The sequence below is a fragment of the Phaethon lepturus genome, unplaced genomic scaffold (genome assembly GCF_000687285.1).
Source record: "Phaethon lepturus isolate BGI_N335 unplaced genomic scaffold, ASM68728v1 scaffold22926, whole genome shotgun sequence".
Lineage (NCBI taxonomy): Eukaryota > Metazoa > Chordata > Aves > Phaethontiformes > Phaethontidae > Phaethon > Phaethon lepturus.
This window is the reverse complement of record NW_010545888.1, coordinates 1-1,540: the sequence shown is the minus strand read 5'-3', so window position 1 is coordinate 1,540 and position 1,540 is coordinate 1. Positions and strand designations below refer to the sequence as shown.

At 45.6% G+C, this 1,540-nt stretch overlaps 1 protein-coding gene across 1 annotated transcript; it reads right to left on the bottom strand.

Moving 5' to 3' along the window:
* Positions 1–1,536, bottom strand: JUN (jun proto-oncogene; the record flags this gene model as incomplete). Its single annotated transcript, XM_010289117.1, has 1 exon — positions 1–1,536. A coding segment is annotated over one exon (864 nt), but the record flags the coding sequence as incomplete, so codon positions are not given.
* Between the last annotated feature and the right edge of the window lie 4 nt (positions 1,537–1,540).

The following is a 1,540-nucleotide window of genomic DNA, read 5'->3' as shown; positions in this document are numbered from 1 at the left end:
TGCATTTTAAGTATTTTATTTTTCTTAAATATAATATAACTTTCTAGATTTTTTCCAGAAACAGAAACATTAAAAAATTATACTTTATTACAAATGGTAAACTCAGAGTGCTAAAAAAAAAGCCTCTTATTTACAAACAATACTGGGCAGTGCCCAAATAAACAACATAAAAATAACTTACAAAGTCATGAAGTAGTTTATTGACATTAATCAACTTTCATAAAATAAAATAAAAAAAGATATGTACATACACAATTTACTTGAAGGCAGGCAGAATAGTTCTCTTTTGTTTATCAGCCTCCCACAAACCTCCCTCCCACTTTTTTTTTTCTTAAGGAATACTACATAAAGCAATCTACAGTTTCTATTGCAGTTTAACCTTTAATACTGAATGATCATCGAATGTTAGGTCCATGCAGGTCTTGGTCAATGTTAAACGAAGATCTGACGTCTCATCTGAGCAGGAACAGCACTTCTCGGAGTGGTGCTGGCCGCTTCACTACTAACTCAAGCTGAAGGCTTGCCAGTCTTTCCACACATGCGCTTTGCAGAGCGCAGGCAGGACTCAGCCTTTCAGCTTGTACCATTAGCTTTATGCATCTTCCACTTTTGTGGTTTTTTTGTTGTTTTAGTTATACAACAATATCACAGTTCTCGTCTAAGACAGTCTCTTCAAAACGTTTGCAACTGTTGTGTTAGCATTAGCTGGCACCCGCTGTTGACGTGGTTCATGACCTTCTGCTTGAGCTGTGCAACCTGTTCTCTGAGCATGTTGGCAGTGGATGCCAGCTCTGAGTTCTGGGCTTTCAAAGTTTTCACTTTTTCTTCCAACCTGGCAATCCTTTCCAACTTCCTTTTTCGGCATTTGGATGCCGCAATTCTGTTTCTCATGCGTTTTCTCTCAGCTTTGATTCTCTCCTGCGACTCCATGTCAATGGGGGACAGGGGAGGAGTTTCCCCCGGCATTTCAGGTACAGTCTGAGGCTCTTCTTTCAAAGCCTGAAGCCTGGGGTGCTGCACGGGCATCTGGGGGTTTATGTGATGCTGAGGTGCGTAGCCCATGTTGTTTGCATTGTAGCTGGGTGCAGAGTTGAGTGCGTTGGGGTTGAAGTTGCTGAGATTGGCGTACACGGGGGGCTCGCTGTGCAAATTCGTATTGAAACTACTGTTGCCGGCCATAGAGGACACAGGTGCCATGCCACTGTTCACAGGTTGAGCAGCCGAGGTAACGCTGGGCATGGTGTTCTGGTTGTGCAGTTCCGCCAGGGCTCTCACAAAGCCTTCCGCGAACCCCTCTTGCTCGTCGGTAACGTTTTTGGGGCAGAGGAACTGCGTCGGGGTCGGCGTGGTGGTGATTAACCCGTTGCTGGACTGGATGATGAGCCGCTCCAGTTCAGGCGAGGCCAGTTTCAGGAGCCCCACGTCGGGGGAGGTGAGGATGTCGGCGTTCTTGTTCCTCAGGTGCGGCTTCAGGTTGCTGGATGGGTCGGACAGGTTCAGCGTCATGTTTTGCTTCAGCACTTTGGCGTTATTGTATCCA